Raw genomic sequence first — 20269 nt, 5'->3', positions numbered from 1 at the left:
TATCCAAAACATCTTAAGGGATTTTTCTTTATCAGTAGCTTCGAGTAAATATTATGATACGAATGCAGGAGGAACTTAGATCTGATTCATGTGTGCATAATGAAACTGCTTTCAGGCTGCAAAACAATTTTACACTATGATTGAAATGTTTATGTATCACCTATCATACAAGCTGAATTTCAAATGGTACATTGCCTCTGAGTTGAGAAAACTCTTTAGTATTGACATGTGACCACACTAACTGCAGCAAATGTTTCCCGGCTTCCTAAGCTGTCAACTAGGAAGGAACATGTTCAACTTCTCCAAACCACTACCATGAGTTCACCGATCTGTTGTCGAATGCGTGGGGAACAACCATTCATGGCCAGATATAACCAGTTCAGCCCGCCATATTTATCAGCAAAGTTGCGGTGAGTCAGCTCAATGAGACTGCGCTTCAAGCAGGATGTTTGTGGCTACATTGATATCATTTCTGGCTCGCACGAGGGCCTGTCTCGCAGCATTGCTGTCAAAGCCCATCGATACCAGCATAGCAATGGAGGACTCTGGGGGCTCCACAACAGGAGCAAACCCAGTAGACGGCTGGTTCTGTTTGCAAAAGGAACATGATCAAAAGATTAACCAGCGTAAATAGCATCAGGTTGTTGATATCCTTTTGTGAAGTGCATAGAAATTCAATATTATTCATAATAAGTTTAAAGTCTTGTAACCCCTCAATCAACAGTTGTCGTGTGCAGTAGAAAAATAATACAGATGATGGTTTGTATGTACCAAATGAAACCTAGTAACCCGTTAGATGTGAACTATCAATAGTCTTGTGAACAATATCAACCATACAGGCAAGTCTGCTATTTATACTTGGGTTAAGGTTAAATATCTAATTGGTCCATGTTCACTTCAGTGACTGTAGATCTTCGACACATATGATTGAATGGTACCACAAAAATAATATCTAACTCGGTGAAAGTTGCCCGTTATAATATGCTTACGTGGCCATCTGCACTTCATGTGAACAGACACTGTCTAAACAATGAACAATCAACGCCAGAATCCAGAATGACGAAGAAAATATTAACCTTGCAGGCATTTTTATATTTATAAAGGACAGTACTTTAGCGTTGCTAATATTTAACCAGGCAATTTCTGAGTTCAACTCGACAGCTGTACTTCACGTGAACAGAATCTAGAGGGATCAATGCATGGAGAAATCAAGCTTCCAAAATAGCATTTCAGAAACTAACCTGAACAGTACGGCCTGTATGCGAAGGCACATTTCCAACAAGACTTCTTGACGGCCGAGATGAGCTTGCTGAAGGAGGTACAAAAACTCTTGCGAAAAATGATGCAACAATCTGTGGAAGCTGCACAAAGGAGAAGGAACTTAACAAGAAAACAAAACAGGAAGAATAGAGCATCTACACTCTACAGGGATTTATATATGAAAATAATTGCAAGGAACACCGACAATATTAATCAATAATTTGAGCATTAATATACTCCAATTAACACCACCTGCTACCATTAGTCAGCATGGACCATACTGGCTGTCTTGTATGTTTTCTTAATTACTTGATAACACCAGTACCTAGACATAACCTATGCCAACATTACATTACTTGCTGATTGCATATCTAATAATTTGGAAAGCTGGGTCATGGACAGCAGCCAAGGGTATCATCCAAGGGGCACTAACTTCTTTAAATGAAAAGGAGCTAGAACTACCATGGTGCTGATAAGATATAATGCATAATTTCAGGCAAGCCAGAGAACTACACAGAAAAATGAAAATCAACCATATAAAAATGACAACCAAAAAGATACAAGGTCAATAGCAGTCCATCACGCAAAGAAAAAGGTAACAGGACTACACAGAAGTGCAAAAGGAAAAAAAAAAAGAGATCTTATAACCTTCCTCCGGCGGATGCCAAACACATTGAGACGATAGAGCGAACCGGCAATCAGGCCACAAATACCAGGAATAAGGGAACGCTTCCAAGAAGATACAAGAAGCTGCCATGAGAAACAGGATAGGTGAGTAATTTAATATTCAAATTTAAATGGTATAGAAATGGTTCAGTTCTGATACAAACTAACCTGCAGGCCAGCTAGGTATATGAATGATTTATCACTGAAATTAACGCCAAAAATACGAAATCGTGAAGTGATGGGAATGTCGAGGAAAAAAGGAATAAACGAGGCAAATATAAGGCCATAAGGTCCAGATGCAAGAGCAGTGATGTAGTTTGTATCTGCAAGAAAAACATGAAAGGGGGTGTCTAAATAATCTCATAACTGGATAACAGAGAACTCAACGAGTACATATGCTCACAATATGCAATGCTCATGATCACACGGGTGAAACAAAGCAATGCTCATGATTACACGACTAATTGCCATATAATATTACTGTGTAACCTCCTAGCACCAGCATTTCTATTGAAAAACTATGTTTGGAAGAAATCAATAGTCTAACTGTATGATGGCATGCAACCAACATCTCTAGATAAGGCTCACTGTAGTTAACTTGAATTAACAGCATACAACAGCAAAGCAGAGTGCAGCCAAAGAAAGCCTAAATCTTAGATTTAACACACAAAAATATCATATGTTAAGGGAAAATTCTGTCTCACAAAGATACATCTACTAAACTCCGCCTATGTTGTCTCAACATAGCCGGTCCCAAGCCCGGGTAAAGGAGGAGGGTTGTGATAAGCTTGGCGAGCCAACGTAAAAACTCAGCCACTCTTATGGAGATGAAACCCAAAAGATTTTCGTTGGGGCGTAACCCTCTCAGCGACGCGCTACATCGGAACCCGGGTGTGGTGGAAAATGGGCAAGGGCCGGGCCATCACCCCCAAGGTGGCGAGCTGTATCTTGATCCGGATACGGTGGCAAGTGAGCGAGGATCGGGTCGTCGCATCCTTAGTGGCGCGCTACATCGGCGCCCGGATGTAGTGGAAAATGGGCAAGGGTCTTCGCATTTGACTCGACGAGTGCGAAGGGTAAGGAAGCTAGCCGAGCCTAGGAGGATTCGCTTAGGTAGCTGGAACGTAGGGTCTCTGACAGGGAAGCTTCGGGAGCTAGTTGATGCAGCGGTGAGGAGAGGTGTTGATATCCTTTGCGTCCAAGAAACCAAATGGAGAGGACAGAAGGTGAAGGAGGTGGAGGATACCGGCTTCAAGCTGTGGTACACAGGGACGGCTGCAAACAGAAATGGCGTAGGCATCTTGATCAACAAGAGCCTCAAGTATGGAGTGGTAGACGTCAAGAGACGTGGGGACCGGATTATCCTGGTCAAGCTGGTAGTTGAGGACTTGGTTCTCAATGTTATCAGCGCGTATGCCCCGCAAGTAGGCCACAATGAGAACACCAAGAGGGAGTTCTGGGAAGGCCTGGAAGACATGGTTAGGAGTGTACCGATTGGTGAGAAGCTCTTCATAGGAGGAGACCTCAATGGCCACGTGGGTACATCTAACACAGGTTTTGAAGGGGCGCACGGGGGCTTTGGCTATGGCATCAGGAATCAAGAAGGAGAAGATGTCTTAAGCTTTGCTCTAGCCTACAACATGATTGTAGCTAACACCCTCTTTAGAAAGAGAGAATCACATCTGGTGACTTTTAGTAGTGGCCAACACTCTAGCCAGATTGATTTCATCCTCTCGAGAAGAGAAGATAGGCGTGCGTGCCTAGACTGTAAGGTGATACCTGGAGAGAGTGTTGTACCCCAGCATAAGCTGGTGGTTGCTGACTTCCGCTTTCGGATTCGTGTCCAGCGGGATAAGCGTGCCAAAGTCGCTAGAACGAAGTGGTGGAAGCTCAAGGGGGAGGTAGCTCTAGCGTTCAAGGAGAGGGTCATTAAGGAGGGCCCTTGGGAGGAAGGAGGAGATGCGAACAATGTGTGGACGAAGATGGCGACTTGCATTCGTAAGGTGGCCTCGGAGGAGCTTGGAGTGTCCAGGGGAAGGAGAAGCGAAGATAAGGATACCTGGTGGTGGAATGATGATGTCCAGAAGGCGATTAAAGAGAAGAAAGATTGCTTCAAACGCCTATACCTGGATAGGAGTGCAGACAACATAGAGAAGTACAAGATGGCGAAGAAGGCCGCAAAGCGAGCTGTTGGTGAAGCAAGGGGTCGGGCATATGAGGACCTCTACCAACGGTTAGGCACGAAGGAAGGTGAAAGGGACATCTATAAGATGGCCAAGATCCGAGAGAGGAAGACGAGGGATATTGGCCAAGTCAAATGCATCAAGGACGGAGCAGGCCAACTCTTGGTGAAGGACGAGGAGATTAAGCATAGATGGCGGGAGTACTTCGACAAGCTGTTCAATGGGGAGAATGAGAGTTCTACCATTGAACTGGACGACTCCTTTGATGAGACCAGCATGCGTTTTGTGCGGCGAATCCAGGAGTCTGAGGTCAAGGAGGCTTTAAAAAGGATGAAAGGAGGCAAGGCGATGGGCCCTGATTGTATCCCCATTGAGGTGTGGAAAGGTCTCGGGGACATAGCGATAGTATGGCTAACCAAGCTTTTCAACCTCATTTTTCGGGCAAACAAGATGCCAGAAGAATGGAGACGGAGTATATTAGTACCAATCTTCAAGAACAAGGGGGATGTTCAGAGTTGTACTAATTACCGTGGAATTAAGCTGATGAGCCATACAATGAAGCTATGGGAGAGAGTCATTGAGCACCGCTTAAGAAGAATGACAAGCGTGACCAAAAATCAGTTTGGTTTCATGCCTGGGAGGTCGACCATGGAAGCCATTTTCTTGGTACGACAACTTATGGAGAGATATAGGGAGCAAAAGAAGGACTTGCATATGGTGTTCATTGACTTGGAGAAGGCCTATGATAAGATACCGCGGAATGTCATGTGGTGGGCCTTGGAGAAACACAAAGTCCCAGCAAAGTACATTACCCTCATCAAGGACATGTACGATAATGTTGTGACAAGTGTTCGAACAAGTGATGTCGACACTGATGACTTCCCGATTAAGATAGGACTGCATCAGGGGTCAGCTTTGAGCCCTTATCTTTTTGCATTGGTGATGGATGAGGTCACAAGGGATATACAAGGAGATATCCCATGGTGTATGCTCTTTGCGGATGATGTGGTGCTAGTTGACGATAGTCGGACGGGGGTAAATAGGAAGTTAGAGTTATGGAGACAAACCTTGGAATCGAAAGGGTTTAGGCTTAGTAGAACTAAAACCGAGTACATGATGTGCGGTTTCAGTACTACTAGGTGTGAGGAGGAGGTTAGCCTTGATGGCCAGGTGGTACCTCAGAAGGACACCTTTCGGTATTTGGGGTCAATGCTGCAGGAGGATGGGGGTATTGATGAAGATGTGAACCATCGAATCAAAGCCGGATGGATGAAGTGGCGCCAAGCTTCTGGCATTCTCTGTGACAAGAGAGTGCCACAAAAGCTAAAAGGCAAGTTCTACAGGACGGCGGTTCGACCCGCAATGTTGTATGGCGCTGAGTGTTGGCCGACTAAAAGGCGACATGTTCAACAGTTAGGTGTGGCGGAGATGCGTATGTTGAGATGGATGTGTGGCCACACGAGGAAGGATCGAGTCCGGAATGATGATATACGAGATAGAGTTGGGGTAGCACCAATTGAAGAGAAGCTTGTCCAACATCGTCTGAGATGGTTTGGGCATATTCAGCGCAGGCCTCCAGAAGCTCCGGTGCATAGTGGACGGCTAAAGCGTGCGGAGAATGTCAAGAGAGGGCGGGGTAGACCGAATTTGACATGGGAGGAGTCCGTTAAGAGAGACCTGAAGGATTGGAGTATCACCAAAGAGCTAGCTATGGACAGGGGTGCGTGGAAGCTTGCTATCCATGTGCCAGAGCCATGAGATGGTTGCGAGATCTTATGGGTTTCACCTCTAGCCTACCCCAACTTGTTTGGGACTAAAGGCTTTGTTGTTGTTATTGTTGTTGTAAAGATACATCTACTAGTTGCAGCACTAAATGACGCTTTACGCTGCTAATTGGTCTACTGACATTTTATCAGGAGTTAGATATCCAGAAAATTGTATTGATCCCTCTGTAAACAAATGCAAATGTTTTAGGTCACTTTTTATATTTGTTTACAGAGGGAGTACAATATTTGTACATTTCCTTTTTGAGCAAGTACAACCAGCCATCTCAAGAACATCTTAATTACAGAGGTTCTAGAGGAGAATGGTAACAGTGTTACAAAGTAGCAGAGCCCATAGGTCATTAGCAATGTCCTCTTTTTCTTTTCCTTAAAGAAGGGTCTAGAGATGTTAGTCTCAGCAGTTTATCTAAATAGCATACCTTTCAGGAGAACCAAAGATAGAATCTCAAGAGGTAATGATACTGCGATAGAGAATAAACTAAAAACCTGCACAGCAGATTGAAATATATAAGCATTCGTGTTGTAGTTTTCTTACTAAGAAGCTTAAATATTTCATCTACTTCAATGTAACTTATTGAACTGAATCTGCTTGTCACGTTAATTGCATTGTATGGCCCCAAACTTTCATGGGCATAACACAGACTCGTTAACTTGAGAACTTAACATTTAACTCTTTATACACTGCCAAAGTGTTTCACTTGGGTCAATTAGGTCAATATTGGAGGCAATGCATACAGAATAGGTTTAAACCACCTTAAAAGTTTATGGACTTGAGTTCTCAAGTCCAGACATAATAATGCGATTTACTCCTGCTTCAGCCGTATTATTGATGTTGTTTATCTATCTTCATTAAATACCCGAGAGAATAACAAGTACTTACAGAGTATTTGTTAGAGCCCATCTGCCTCTCAAACACACGGAAATAATACAGAAGGTAGAGTCCAAACATCAACTCTGGTGTTGACTGAAAGGCAAATACAGATGCAAATATCCTCCAAACTCGAAAGTTCTTTATGATGTCCTGCAAGAATAATAGAAAAATGTTCAAACTTCATAAATATGTAACAAATCTCCAAGTAATAGAACATATGAAGCCGACCACATGTTTTGCATTGAAGTAGCTCGATCTCAAGGACAAATGAAATATTAATTGAACATCACTGACAGCTACAGGTTTGGATGCAATCACTACCGAGATTTAACTATTCACCTCTGGTTCCCCAAGAAAGGCTTGCAGCATTTAGTATCACTAAAAGTTTAAAACTGGAAGGTGCACATATAAAATGGAACATAAGAAAGTAGCATCGTGCGCCAAAGGTCATATTGGTCAACTTGTCACCATACAAGTTTCCTAACGATTATCCATAAGATTGGTTAACATTTAAGCTATATGCCCTGTAAATTTTAAAGTTGAAGTGTTCTGAATAAATTTGGAAGACGCGTGCCCAGATTCCAGTAAATGAAAGTTCCATCATGGCCATCAGTCAGTTAACAGTTGAGAAACCTAAGCTAACAACCTTCTGTAGCTCCTTATGGAATTCCAATAGGTGTACTTCAATGAAACTTGTATGCCCCGTAATGAATGAGGGTTAAATGCCTATAGGAGAACTTCCTGACATGCTTTGGAGCAAAGAAATAGTTCATAAGGATTCCTGTCAAATTCTTTAACAAATGGGCTATGAGATAAGAATTTTAGAAGAAAACTACCAGTCTTACCTTAAGTTTTCTTCTCTTTGTCTAGAATTGATGTGTGAAGTCTGACATAAGACATTTGAAGTTCTCCTATGTTTTTGGTTCCAGTAGGATTCTAGGGTACATGACAGCCCAATTACTGTGGCTTTATATTTCTGCGTTTTCGAGTAACTGTCCAAATTGAGTCTTAACAGGTGTTATTGAGATGGGATGCCTCTACTAACTAAAGTACCAATAGCCAATTATTCCTGCTGATTTGTGTACCAAGCCATGTAAGTATGGGGAACCGGTCGTCGCCTCATCGGTATAGCTCCAGTGCAGGCATCGGGGTAGAAACTAAAGTTATTGTCATGAAGGAAAACAAAAAAGGTACGGCCATGTATTGGAATGTCCCAGTAGAAACACCTTAATCCAAAGCCCAGCCCACCAAGGATTCATGCTACTGTGGCACACAACATAGGCCTCCAGCCCAGTAAGGATTCATATAGCTGTGGCACACAACACAGGACATTCTTTTGTACTAGTTCCACCGGTGTGGTTGGACCTAAAAAAGGGAAATGGATTACAGCAAGCTAACAAAGGGAAATGAACCACAGCAATCCGCAGTTCCACGGTTTAACTTTAAACCGGATTTGAACACCCCTGCCCTAGCATACCAGCAGAATTTACCAACCAATTCTGGAATTTACCAACCAAGCACAATAGGCACGCCAACACCTATAGTTCTTACCACAAAGAAGAACACCACCAATTCGACGATTAGACACCCATCCACCCAAATGGACACATGGGCGAGCAATCCTAGCCACTCCACTTATGACCAAACTTTTGTGTCCGATTACCGGTGTAAAATTCGGAGCCCAAAGTTTTTCCAAGCAAGGCCGAAAAACTTGCTTGGATGTCCGTTTTAGTTTTCTTAAATACCAGCGTTATACCATTCCTGGGCCACTTACACCTGAGAAATGTTATAGACCTCAATGGGCCACACTTATTTTCCGATGAAAGTTGATGACCGGCGGGAGATAGAGGCGAGATGATGCGAAAGAGCTAGTAACAGCGGCGATGACCATGGGAGTGAGCTCTATGGCGGCGGCGGCAGTGAACTCATGACGCTTGGCTGCGACGAGAGTGGGCCCTACAGCAGCAAGCCATGAAGTGGCGGCAAGACGGTGACGAGAGCGAGTTCATGGACGACGAGAGAAGGTCATCTAGACCGCCTGGCAGACTGGAACTAGCACGAGGGCAGCAGTATGTTCAGTTGGTATCCAATCTCTACTTCCCTGTAGCTGTCACTGAATGGCAGTTCATCAAAACAGAACTTTCACAACCGAAAATGTATTCAAGAGTTTTGTTGGTGGCTAGTAGAACACCGGACCGCCCTGTAAAATGTTCACAGGGGTATATATTTCAGAGCTCCTAAGCCGGGCCTAACCAACGGATTCACGCCTAAGGGCATCACGTCGCGTCTAAGGTACCAGAACTACTCAAGATTCGGCCCGAGGCTACCTACTGACCTGGTAGGAGAGGCCGAGGGCGCGGGCTCGGCGGTTCACACTGAAGACGACAGAGAGGAGGCCGCTGGCGAGGACGATCGCCCGCGTCACCGGCGCGTTATCTGCAAACAAAACGGGGCCGTTCCGATCAGGCGATCAGAACACGCCAGCTGAATCGAGAAAGGCGAATTGTGGGGCGGGGGTGAACCCGAGGTGGGAGCTTACGGAATCCGGAGACGCCTCCGCCCTGCATCGTTATCCCGCCGGGAACACGGCCGCCGGGCTGGGAGGCAGATGCGCTGTTCGTCCGATGAGGCGAGGAGGCCGTGGGCAGCCGGCCAGCCGGCCAGTACGCACCCGCGGCCGCCGCCTCCTCTTCTCGGCGGGCTCTCGTTTACTGGTTCCGGCGGGTCAGTCCCCGAGAAGAGAAGGGAAGGAGATGCGTAGGTGCGGCGGCAACAGCTGGAGGAGAACGAGTTTTTGGTTGCAGCCAGGGGTAGATGGCTATAGTCGCGGTATTCTGAGGGAGATAGAACGGAACACGTTGACGGTAGAGGTTGTTCGGGGGAGCTTTGGGCTCTCCGGCGTGGAGATTTCCACACGAATAAAATACACTAAAGGCCTTAGAAGTATTTCAAAGTGTGCCAATTATTCCCCTTAAAAAAATATAAGAGTGTTTAGTGATCTATAAACATTTTTATATTATGGAGCAGCTACCCATTAACCGGCGGATCTTTTAAAAAGATTCATCGCCTCACAAGCCATCGGATGACACAATTGATAAGTCAAACATCTTCATCTACTTTGCAAAAAAGTTATGTTGCGTTTTTTTTGTTATATGAAGACATTCCCAACATGAAGACATTCGCAACAGAGGTTATGTTGTGTTTTTTTTGTCACATAGATTGTGTTGCGGATGGGTCGTGTTGCGGATTTTTTTGCAACATGGGTCGTGTTGCAGGATTTTCTTGCAACATAGGCTGATTTGTGGGATCTAGCCTATGAGGGATCTATCCCTTAGTCGGTTTGCAACAAGGTTTTTTTTCAAAAAGGGGCGCTTTATTACTTAAAAGATTTTAAGCATTACACCCGGTCTCTGCATAACTAAGATGCACATAGTCAAATAAGGTCCTCTCGCACAAACAAAAAATAAAAAAAGCGAAATAAAAAAATCCATATGACGCTTAAAGCGTAGGGGGCCAATTCTAAGATCATGCTGCCACCCATATTGGGTAAAAGTATTCCTCGCCGTAGCCTCTAATCGTGTACACACCTCCGTAAATAGGTCTCGATTCTCCACGCGCTGTAGAGAGGACCATAAATGAAGAGTCACGGTACATCTGTAGATAACCTGCATCAGAGAAATACTTTTACCATTAAAAACCTTATCATTTCTACATAGCCAAAGCAACCAAATAACGACAAGCGCTCCCACCCTGACAAGAGTTCTAAACTTGTGATCAATCCCATGTAACCAGTTGCCAAATACATTAGCAACACTACAAGAAGGATATAAGCCAGAAGCTATCTGGATGACTGACCATATAGAACGAGCCAATTTGCATTGGAAGAATAAATGTTTTATTGTCTCATCATGGTGACAAAAATCACATTGCGGACTTCCATGCCAATTCCTCTTAATAAGGTTATCTTTAGTAAGAATGACTCCACGACGAAGATACCATGTAAAGATTTTATTCTTAAGAGGTATCTTCATCTTCCAAATCTTCTTATTATTATCAACTGGCGCATCAGATTGGAGCAAAGCTCTGTACATGGACTCCACTGAGAATTGACCATTCCCATGTAGGTTCCAACAAAATACATCAGACCCATGTGACAATTGCACCGTGGACAACCGCTGGAGTAGGATGTTCCATGATTGGGGTCTGGGTCCAATTAAATCTCTTCTGAACATCACATTTGGTGGAAATGATTCCATTACCGTGGCGATAGTATCACCCTTGTGACACACAATATTATACAGAGTTGGATATTGTTCTGGAGTGTGGCATTTCCTAGCCACTTGTCCTCCCGGAATCTAATTTCCAAGCCGTCCTTGATTGAGAAGGATCCATAGCAGAAGAAATATTTCTTCCTAGCCCTTAGACCCGCCCAACAGTGGGAATCCCGAGGCTTCCAATATACTTGGGATACCGCCTTAGAACCCACATATTTCCTTCTTAGGAGGGTTTGCCATAAACCATCTTCTGTCAGTAATTTAAACAACCATTTCCCGAGTAGGGCCCTATTCTTAACCTCAAGGTCATGAATGCCCAACCCGCCTTGGTCTTTGGGACGACAAACCACAGTCAATTTAGCCTGTCGATATTTCTTTCTCTCATTATCTCCTTGCCAAAAGAATCTTGATCGGAAATAATCCAATCTATGTAAAACTCCTTTCGGCAACTGGAAGAAGGAAATCATATATAGTACCATATTACTTAGTACTGAAATTATGAGGACCAATCTTCCACCCATAGACAATAGTTTACCTTTCCAAGAGCTAAGTCTCTTTTGCAGTCTCTCCTCGACGTGTTTCCATTCAGCATTTGCGAGTCTCTGATAATGTATCAGTATCCCTAAATATGTGATCGAAAACTGTCCCAACCCGCATCTGAATAGTTCAGCATACATGTGGGCCTTGTCCTGAGCGTCGTCAAAGCAAAACAATTCACTTTTATGAAAAATGATCTTAAGACCCGAGAGTTGCTCGAATGCTGATAAAATCCGTTTCATATTTCTCGCTTTCTCGAGGTCATGATCCATGAAGAGAATCGTATCGTCGGCGTACTGAAGTATAGAGAGACCGCCATCAACTAAATGATTTACTACCCCATCAATTTGGCCATCAACCTTGGCATGCTCAATCATGACTGCTAGCATATCCGCCACTATATTGAATAGCATGGGCGATGTCGAGTCACCTTGTCGTAATCCCTTGTTCGTTTGGAAATAGTTTCCAATGTCATCATTGACCTTAATGGCAACACTGCCTCCAGAAATGAAGCTATGGATCATAATGCGCCACTCTGCAGAAAATCCTTTCATTCTGAGAGTCTGTTGAAGAAAGTGCCAATTGTCTTTGTCATAAGCCTTTTCAAAGTCAATTTTGAGTACCACCCATTCAACTTTTTCCGGTGTAATTCATGGATTGTTTCATGAATGATAACAACTCCATCTAGGGCGTGTCTGCCTTGCATAAAAGTTGTCTATGAAGGACGAACCACATGTTCAACAACCGAATTTAGCCTAATAGTCGCAACCTTCGTGAATATTTTGAAACTAACATTAAGGAGGCAAATAGGTCTATATTGTTGTATCCTTTCAGCCTCATTAACCTTAGTTAATAAAATAATCTCACCGAAGTTTAAGTGAAACAATTCTAGTTGGCCAGCATGAAGGTCGCTAAACAAAAGTAGGGGATCCGGTTTGATGACTTCCCAGAAGTTCTGATAGAACTCTGCGGGAAATCCATCCGGACCTGGGGCTTTGTTATGCTCCATTAGGAAAACCACCTTTCTAACTTACTCCTCGGAGTATGGGGCTGTTAGAAGGTTATTTTCCTCATGAGAGACCTGGGGGATGTCATCTGTTCGGGATTCATCCATCGAGAAGTTTCCTTCCTCTGATGCTCCGAACAGATTTTTGTAATAATTAGTGATATAAGATTTAAGTTGCTCATGTCCCTCAATCATGTCCTCATCCTGTTGTAGTGAATGAATAATTTTCTTCTGGTGTCTGCCATTGGCGACTCCATGTAAATATCTAGTATTCGAATCATCTTTCAGGATAAACTGAGAGTTGGAATGTTGGTACCATTTGCATTCCTCCTCACGTAGCATGTTAGCTATCTGTGCATCCGAATGATTCTTGATCTCGATTTCATACTCAGATAGAGGTCTAACCTCTGCCAAAGCTTCTAATTCATCGATGATAGATGAAAGACGAAGGTTCTCTTTTTTGAGGATGCCCACCGTATGCCTAGCCCAACCACCAAGGAATTTACGTAATGCATGCATTTTGTTATTCCATCTGTGTATTGGGGTAGACCCATCCACCGGTTTCTCCCACACCTCCTTGACCATGTCATGGAAGCCATCCCGAAGCAACCACCCAAGTTCGAACTTGAACTTGCGTCTATGTTGTGGTCGTGGCAAACCAGTAGTTAGGAGAATGGGTGCGTGGTCTGATATAGCCTCGATACGAGGTAGAGCACGAACAGACACCATAGGAAATTTTGATTCCCAATCGGTATCCATTAAAACGTGATCTAGTTTCTCATATGCCAGTTCTGGAAGACTATTCGCCCAAGTGAATTGTCTTCCAATCATGGAAACCTCTCGCTGATCCAAACTATCGATGACAGCATTGAAAAGGAAAGGCCAATGATTATCAAACCTACCGCAACTTTTATCATTTGGGAAACGAAGCAACTTGAAACCCCCACCTATAAGAATGCACTATAAAAAATACACTTCTGTGATGATACGTGTTTGTCACAGTAGGTCACATTTTCTGTCATGCATGTACATCCATGACGATTTTATGACAGAATCAAGATAGTCATACCTGTGCTGTCGTAGAACTGTTCCATGACATTACCGAAATTATCATCACGAAAGTGTCCACTTCCATGACGATAAATCGCGCGTCATAGAAGTGCTTTCGTCAAGAGTAACCGACACGTGGCATCCATCGTAATGGGTCGCCTTTAAGTTATTGGGTTCGGTTTTGGATCCGGTAACCCGCTAACAGCCATGACCAATGCCAATTTTCCACGTGTAAAATTCTCATTGGCCGATGGAACCACGTGTCAGCTCCGCGTTGGCACAGGTGTCACTCATCCAATGGGCGAGATGCGCCTATGATATGTTGACACGTGGACCGGCCCAAAAGTGCCCCATAAAGATTAAATGGGCCGACCCAATTAAAGGCGCACAAGATTTTGCCAACCATAATGGGCCGGCCCAGCTAAAGGCCCATAAGATTTTGCAGACCATAATGGGCCGGCCCAACTAAAGGCCCACAAGATTTTGAGGACACTAGTGGGCCGGCCTGTTAACAGGGTGCCATGTTTTGGGCCAAATGTCGGCCCATATTTGATCTGGTCCATTAACAGCCTGCCACGTTCTGGGCCTAATAAAGGCCCATATGAGATCCGACCCTTTTATAGCCTACCACGTTCTAGGCCATATTATGGCCCAGATTAGATCCGGCCCTTTAAGAGCCTTTGGGCTAAATTATGGCCCATATCAGATTCGACTCGTCAACTGGACGTTGTGCTTTTGGGCCCACTTGAGGCCGGATCAGGATTTCTGTTTGCTAAAGGCCCATTTAGTAATACGGCATGATATTAGTTCCGGCCTGTTAAAGGCCTGTTTAGCATTTCGGCCCTATATTTATTTTGGTTTGTTAAAAGCCCGTCATATAGTTGGGCCTAACTATGGCCCGCTTTGTATCTGGCCTGCTCACAGCCGATAATCTGATTGGGCCAAATAAGGAACAAGACAATTTTGGCATGTTAACGGCCCATGATGTGATTGGCACAATCATGGGCCGAGGTCTATTTCGGCATGCTGTCGGCCCGTGAGCTGTTTGACACGTTTCAGGCCCAACCTACTTTTCAGCCTACTAAAATCCCATTGAATTTTCTTGCGGAAATAGGGCCGGCGATTTACTCGGCCTATTAAAGGCCCGAAACTACTAGTGGGCTAGTTTACATTTAGGCCTTTTAACAGACCAAGATGACTGGGCCCATGATGCGGATCATACATAGTGATTTGCATGACGGCCCGATTATGTAACGTAATTTTACGGTTTGGTCGGTTTACTGCGTAGACAGGATATGTATACAGTAAAATAACTGCAGCATCGTGAATAAGAAAAAACCTAGACTATACAATAAAGAAATTATAGCATATTACATCCACCGGGCATCAAAGTTCGTCACTATGAGAATAAAGCACAAGCAGACAACAGATTACATACACTGGGCATCAAAGATCACCAGCAGTGCAAATAAACATGCCGACAAAATAATATACAAAATCGACAGCACTTCAATAGAGTTCAAGAAAGGTTAGCCATGCTCGGGAGCTGCAGCGCAAGCAGCTGAGCAAGCTGATGAGACTGCGCTTGTTTGATGCTTATATCCTCCTCACTCTAAAAGAGAAACAAGCAGACAGATGACAGGTTTTGCACATATAAGTATTAGTGCTGACAATTCATTACATTTCTTATTGACGAATAAAGTGACACAGTTTAAAATAGTATTAACACAATATGGTATTGTTCAGGTTAAGACATGGTAGGAAATGACATTGTGAAGGAGTTGACAGCTTCATGACACCACTGGATTACAGATCAAGAACTCATAAGTATCAATGGTTAGTGTGTTGTCAATTTATCCCATTTCAGAACGGCAAATAAAGAGACGATTTAAATAATAGTAGAATGATATGACATTGTTCATAGTTAAGACATTGCAAAATATGACATTGTGCTGTAGTGAGTATGTTCATCACACCACTGGATTACGGATCAAGAACAGAAGCATACATGCAGTGCAAAATAAGATCACTTGCTCTGTATAGTTTAATTTACACCGTATGAAGAAGGAACTTGGTTATACAACTGAAAACTTCAATTGAGAAGGGCAAACTTTTGTTTATGAACTACATAATAAACTTTAAACATGCAATTTGATTCAAACACCAAAAATAAACAGCTGTTGCAGTCATGCCTAACCAAATATACACAATAAAGTTTGAAGGCTTGAGAAGGACAAACTTACATTAGTGGTGAAGACAGACTCTATAAAACCCTTGTCCATGTTGATGGGGGCGGGGGGAATTCAAGAAGTTTACAATAGAATCTTCTTCATAAGCATTGCCTTTATTATACATTTTGTTAAGAGTAAATATGGATGTGATAATATAAGAAAAAATGGAGAATATTTAAGATAAGATGAAGAGTGATGCTACATAACCAAGTAGCTATAAATGTAAGTACAGCGATACAGGCAAAAGGTACAGCCAAGAGCAATGCAGAGTTAAACTTCTTCAGTACCATCGGTGTTATCCAACCTTATGGTAAGAGTAAATATATATCTGATGTGTAGAAAATGGAGGGCAAAGGAAAATAAGCTGCAGAGTGATGGTACATGAACAACTAGCTGTCAGTATAAGTACACTGATAAAGGACAGCAGGTACTTACAAGAACAATGTAGAGCTAAAAAAATTCATTGGCATTGGATATGTTCTACACTAATGTAACCATTCATACAGATCAGATAATTTGGAGCGAACAATTTATAAGCAAGCTATCATGCATACTACTGTCACATAATGAACCATGTATGAATGCAAATACAGTGATACAGGACAACAGGTACTAACAAGAGCAAAGCAGCGGGCAGCATATTTGCGATATCCTGTTGTCCTTTTTAAACCGGAATTCTTCTTCGAGCACATTTCCTACAAAAGAGATCCATAAGGCACATGCGGAAAAGTAGAAGTTATATCATAGACAATACCTCATCCTGGGAACGAGACTGGTGCATAACAAGGTTTTTCCATTCAATGTCTTCTAAATTTAGCATATGAGACTTCACCGGAAATTCGTTTATAGACTTGCCATCAAAGTGTGATTTCCTCAGATGACACCGATACTGCTGCAACGCTTCCTTGAAAAGCGCAAGCAATCTTTGCTCGTCATGACTATCCAGATTGACCCTCGCCTACTTACAACAATGTAATGTAAATCAATGATGTGTTCAATCAGCGGAAAACAGGAAAATAATCACCATGAATACTAGCACTTACACATAAGTGGGACAGGAAGATGTGAAAATGGTGGTTGTCTTCGCTATAATCTTCCCATGATGGGAATATATGCACGTAGTCCCTAACAACATTGAAAGCATTGTCTTTTAAACTAGGAATAACTGAAATGGGGTTCCAATCTATAGGAATTGGTCGTCTCTGCAGTTGGGATAGGTCTTCGGCCGGTGGACTTGCTGTACTTTTTGCTGGAGTGGGATTTTTCTGTGGTACGGCTGATGCTATGGCAACTGAAATCGGCATACCTTTTGCTGGAGTGCAGGTCTTGTATGGTGGGGCTAGTGGTGTGGCAGTGAAGTATGGGTACAGTCTGCTGGAGTCAGTCCTATGTTTTGTGTCACTGGTTGTAGAGCCAATATAAGTGGGGTGCTGTCTGATTTCTCCGGCACCAACACGTTTTCAAGGACTTTGCTGACGCTCCTTCAAGTTTGGCAATTACCCTCTTCCTTTTTGATGTCTGGTGCACAAGAACATCATTTGAGTGGAAAAAAATGGTATGATGACAGATGAAATATGTATTGATAATGGATGGGCATGGCATCTTGACATATATGATGAGTAAACTAAGCAGATGGCGGTGCAACAAAGTAGAAGAAATGCAAGACACCTTATGCAAGATACGCACAATTAATAAAACCTTGCCAAATTAGAATAGGCACCTCAATGGGTGAATAGGATACGCCATCTGCCTTTGACTCCTCGAGGTCAGAATAGTCATTAGGATGATATTCTGAACAAGAATCTATAGGTGGGGAGCGTATGAGTTTCATTGCATCCAGAATGGCACTTAATGCCTTGGTGCCAATTTTGTAAGTCATTGTAGTGTTCCACAATATTCTTCTGATGCGCGGATTCTGATATTCGTTGTGATTACGTATAATATCTGAGAAGCATGAAAACATAAATAATAGTGAGATTATCTTTGTAATGCAGAGCATATTCTAATATGGGGCACCTTGTAAACCCTTGTGTGCTATCACTGGATTCTGATGAGAGAGCCCATGTGTGCTATAATATGGTGCGTGCATTAATATAATCTGGCAAAAATACACAAAAAAATAGGCCTTGGAAGTAAGGATAGTTGGCAGATGATAGGTTCATAATATACTGTATAGAGAGTTTATTGCAAACCATGATAACAAGAGCACACAACAACTAGGCAGATTGTAGTGTACATAAAAGGGGTACACCATAACCAGGATATATAAATTGGGAAAGTGGAACTGGCTGGAAAATATGGTGTTGTATTGCCGCTACCAATTGAAAGCCTGTCGATCATGTACAGGCTAGCTCTATCAGCTGCTGACTGCAGACACCACTAGGAAAACCCTTACCAGTAGCGCTGGTTTTTTGGCTATTACTAGCGCGGGCACCCACGCTACTGCTAGGGCGCTACAGCTATTATTTAACAATAGTGCGCTTCTAAACAAGCGCTGCAGCTAAAACACTTAGTAGTAGCGCCTCTTTCGCTACCAACGCTACTACTATCATCACGTAGTAGCAGCGCCCTATTTTCTCCCCAAGCTACAACTAGGTAAATAGAAATTAAAAATAATAAAAAGAAGTCAGATGCAATATTCATGGAAATCAAGACAAGTCTAGTGCAAATAAACTAAGTTCACAGAACTATCTCACAAACATTAACGATAATACCACATTTAATATAACCACACAATCTCACAAACTCATATATAGTAGTCAACAATGCATGGATAGATCATAGTTGATAAGTCTACTAGGTAGTCATACTAGCATATATATGGTTCAACAACCACACACATGCGTATGTAGTTCTAGATGATATCGATGACGATCATCATCCTCAAGCCTGGGTGGTGGGTGTTCCTGACAGTAATTAGGATTGCCTGTCCAACATGAAGATTCTTGCCGATGAGGAAGCTCTTCCACCCAACCGAGTTGAAGTGTGTGCGACCATCTGTGTCCATGTCGTACGCACAGGTGGTGACGGAGCCCCTTGCGGTAAGGCGTATTCCACCAGAGCCTTCTTCATCAGGCTTGATACCACAACTCTCTGATAGGCTCTTTGGCAATTTGTGAATAAGAAAAAACATATCAATTAATAAGTAGCCTCACACATTCTACACTATCAAAAGACAATACTACATTTCTACTGATCATGAATTCTACTAATAAGTATATATGGATTCTACACTATTAATAGTTCTTTGGATTCTACACGAAGCATATATATCATCGGATTCACTAAGCATATATATCATCGGACTCTACACTAAGTATAATAATAAAACATATATATCATCGGATTCACTAAGCATATAGATCGTCAGATTCACTAAGCATATATATCATCGGACTCTACACTAAGTATAACAATAAAGCATATATATCATCGGATTCACTAAGCATATAAGATTCACTAAGCATATATATTATCGGACTCTACACTAAGTATAACAATAAAGCATATAAGATTCACTAAGCATATGTATCATCGGACTCTACACTAAGTATAACAATAAAGCATATCATCAAATTACTACAGTAAATGCAACATACCATGGTATGCCGATCAACCATGGTACTTGTCAGGCGGGTCATGAATGGCACCCCGACGAAGTCAGCACGTGGCGGAATGATGTCCCATAGGTTGCACACCTCCTCCTCGCTCAACCTCATTCTTTGAGCTACGATGGCTTCATCAAGTGGGTCGTCATCATCCTCATCATCCTCATCATCTTCATCATCTTCTGCTTTGTTGACATAAATGACGGGCAGCTTGGGTCTTTCTGCTCTGAAGGAGAAGCTGATCAACTCACCACCGGTGATACGCATGTGGGTGATGAAACGGACCCATCCATCTCCTCCCACCTGCGTCATATTTCGTCCTTCCTCGACCTCCATGGTGTAGGGGTCCCCCAGGAGCCTCAAAGGTCACAAAGTCTCCAGTCAGCTTGTTGAATTCCAACCTCACATTGCATGGGACGATCTGTGTACAAAAAGCAAAATGATATATACACGATGCATTGATGCCAATAACACTAAAAACAAAATAATGGTTACTAGTTTCATACAATTTATTACCGCCGCATGAAGAAAACTAGACTCGAAGTAGATGCCGAACAGCGTGCCAGTTGCAAGGCTGCTGGTGCACCTTGACTTGCACCGTCGACATGGTGGTGGTGGTGGTGGCGCCATTTCCCTAAAGCAATATGATTAAAGGATTAACGATCCAAAAAGTAAACATAAAGTTTTCAATACACATCAGGTTTTGAATAATATACACATCAGGTTCACATCATAGAGAATACACATCAGGTTCACATGGCAAGCAAAATAATAACTAAATTGTAGTTCAGTTCAGACA

General features: G+C 42.8%; 1 protein-coding gene across 1 annotated transcript; it reads right to left on the bottom strand.

The window, feature by feature from the left end:
- Positions 1-89: 89 nt before the first annotated feature.
- Positions 90-9623, bottom strand: LOC123061071 (rhomboid-like protein 20). Its single transcript, XM_044483985.1, has 8 exons — positions 9304-9623; positions 9100-9200; positions 6774-6914; positions 6313-6379; positions 2095-2249; positions 1909-2010; positions 1242-1361; positions 90-588 (listed from the first exon to the last, which is right to left on the bottom strand). Exons 1-8 carry the CDS (start codon positions 9329-9331, stop codon positions 421-423), a joined length of 882 nt encoding a protein of 293 aa, XP_044339920.1. The 5' UTR covers positions 9332-9623; the 3' UTR covers positions 90-420.
- Between the last annotated feature and the right edge of the window lie 10646 nt (positions 9624-20269).

Source organism: Triticum aestivum, chromosome 3A, assembly GCF_018294505.1.
Source record: "Triticum aestivum cultivar Chinese Spring chromosome 3A, IWGSC CS RefSeq v2.1, whole genome shotgun sequence".
Lineage (NCBI taxonomy): Eukaryota > Viridiplantae > Streptophyta > Magnoliopsida > Poales > Poaceae > Triticum > Triticum aestivum.
This window is presented reverse-complemented; position numbering and strand designations above follow the sequence as displayed.

What these genes read in the sequence shown, in the direction of transcription:
- LOC123061071 (XM_044483985.1), bottom strand. Translation starts at nt 9,331, where the DNA reads ATGCAGGGCGGAGGCGTCTCCGGATTCC. An exon ending in CCCTCGGCCTCTCCTACCAG is followed by an intron (nt 6,915 to 9,099) that starts GTCAGTAGGTAG and finishes TTATTCTTGCAG; the next exon opens with GACATCATAAAGAACTTTCG. An exon ending in TGGGCTCTAACAAATACTCT is followed by an intron (nt 6,380 to 6,773) that starts GTAAGTACTTGT and finishes TCTGCTGTGCAG; the next exon opens with GTTTTTAGTTTATTCTCTAT.